This window comes from Buceros rhinoceros, unplaced genomic scaffold (genome assembly GCF_000710305.1).
Source record: "Buceros rhinoceros silvestris isolate BGI_N320 unplaced genomic scaffold, ASM71030v1 scaffold17596, whole genome shotgun sequence".
NCBI lineage: Eukaryota > Metazoa > Chordata > Aves > Bucerotiformes > Bucerotidae > Buceros > Buceros rhinoceros.
In genome coordinates, this window is record NW_010418283.1 from 12,729 (window position 1) to 13,367 (window position 639).

General features: G+C 59.0%; 1 protein-coding gene across 1 annotated transcript in view; it reads left to right on the forward strand.

The window, feature by feature from the left end:
• Positions 1–285: 285 nt before the first annotated feature.
• The window catches only part of LOC104495515 (lymphocyte-specific protein 1-like), a gene marked incomplete at its 5' end in the record, with an annotated part of 13,154 nt that continues 12,800 nt past the window's right edge, over positions 286–639 (forward strand). Inside the window, one exon of the mRNA XM_010138490.1 lies at positions 286–438. Coding sequence (XP_010136792.1) covers positions 286–438 — 153 coding nt within the window. The remainder of the gene's footprint in view (positions 439–639) is intronic.

Below are 639 nucleotides of genomic sequence, written 5' to 3' on the forward strand. Positions count from 1 at the left end.
TGGGAGGAGGGAGCTACACACCACATCTTCCTTGAGGCTGGGAAAGGCTCTCCTACCCCCCTCTCCCAGTCTGCGTGTCCCACCTTATCCTCGCCCATCGGTGGGTCCCGCTGCAGAGCGGTGCCGATGCAGGCGGGGATACCGCTTCGAGGACTGCGGCTCATGGTGGGAGTGCTCTGCAGGAGATCCCCGCTTGCCGGGGGAGCCCAGGCACCTCGGGGGATTGCTGCCGGGTTTCACAGACACTGCCTGACATTAAGGATGGGTTTTCCCCTGGCTTGGCAGGCTGACAGCACAGTGGAGCGTGGAAGATGAGGAGGAGGCAGCCAGAGAGCGGCGGCGGCGGGAGCGGGAGAAGCAGCTGAGGTCCCAGGCGGAAGAGGGCTTGAACGGCACCATCCCCTGCTCAGAGAGTGCGGGTCAAGCCCAGGAAAACCAGTAAGAAACACACATGGATAAATCTTTCAGTGACATGCTCTCTCTTGCAGCAAAACCCCTCCTGCATCCAAGAGCGGGTGTCTCTGTTGTTCAGGGTGGTTTGGGGAAGTGGGGAAGTTCACTGACAGGCTCGGGCTGGGGTATTTAGCCCAGACAACAAACAGTGCGATTCTGGTTTGGGGAGCTTTTTTTTTTTTTTTT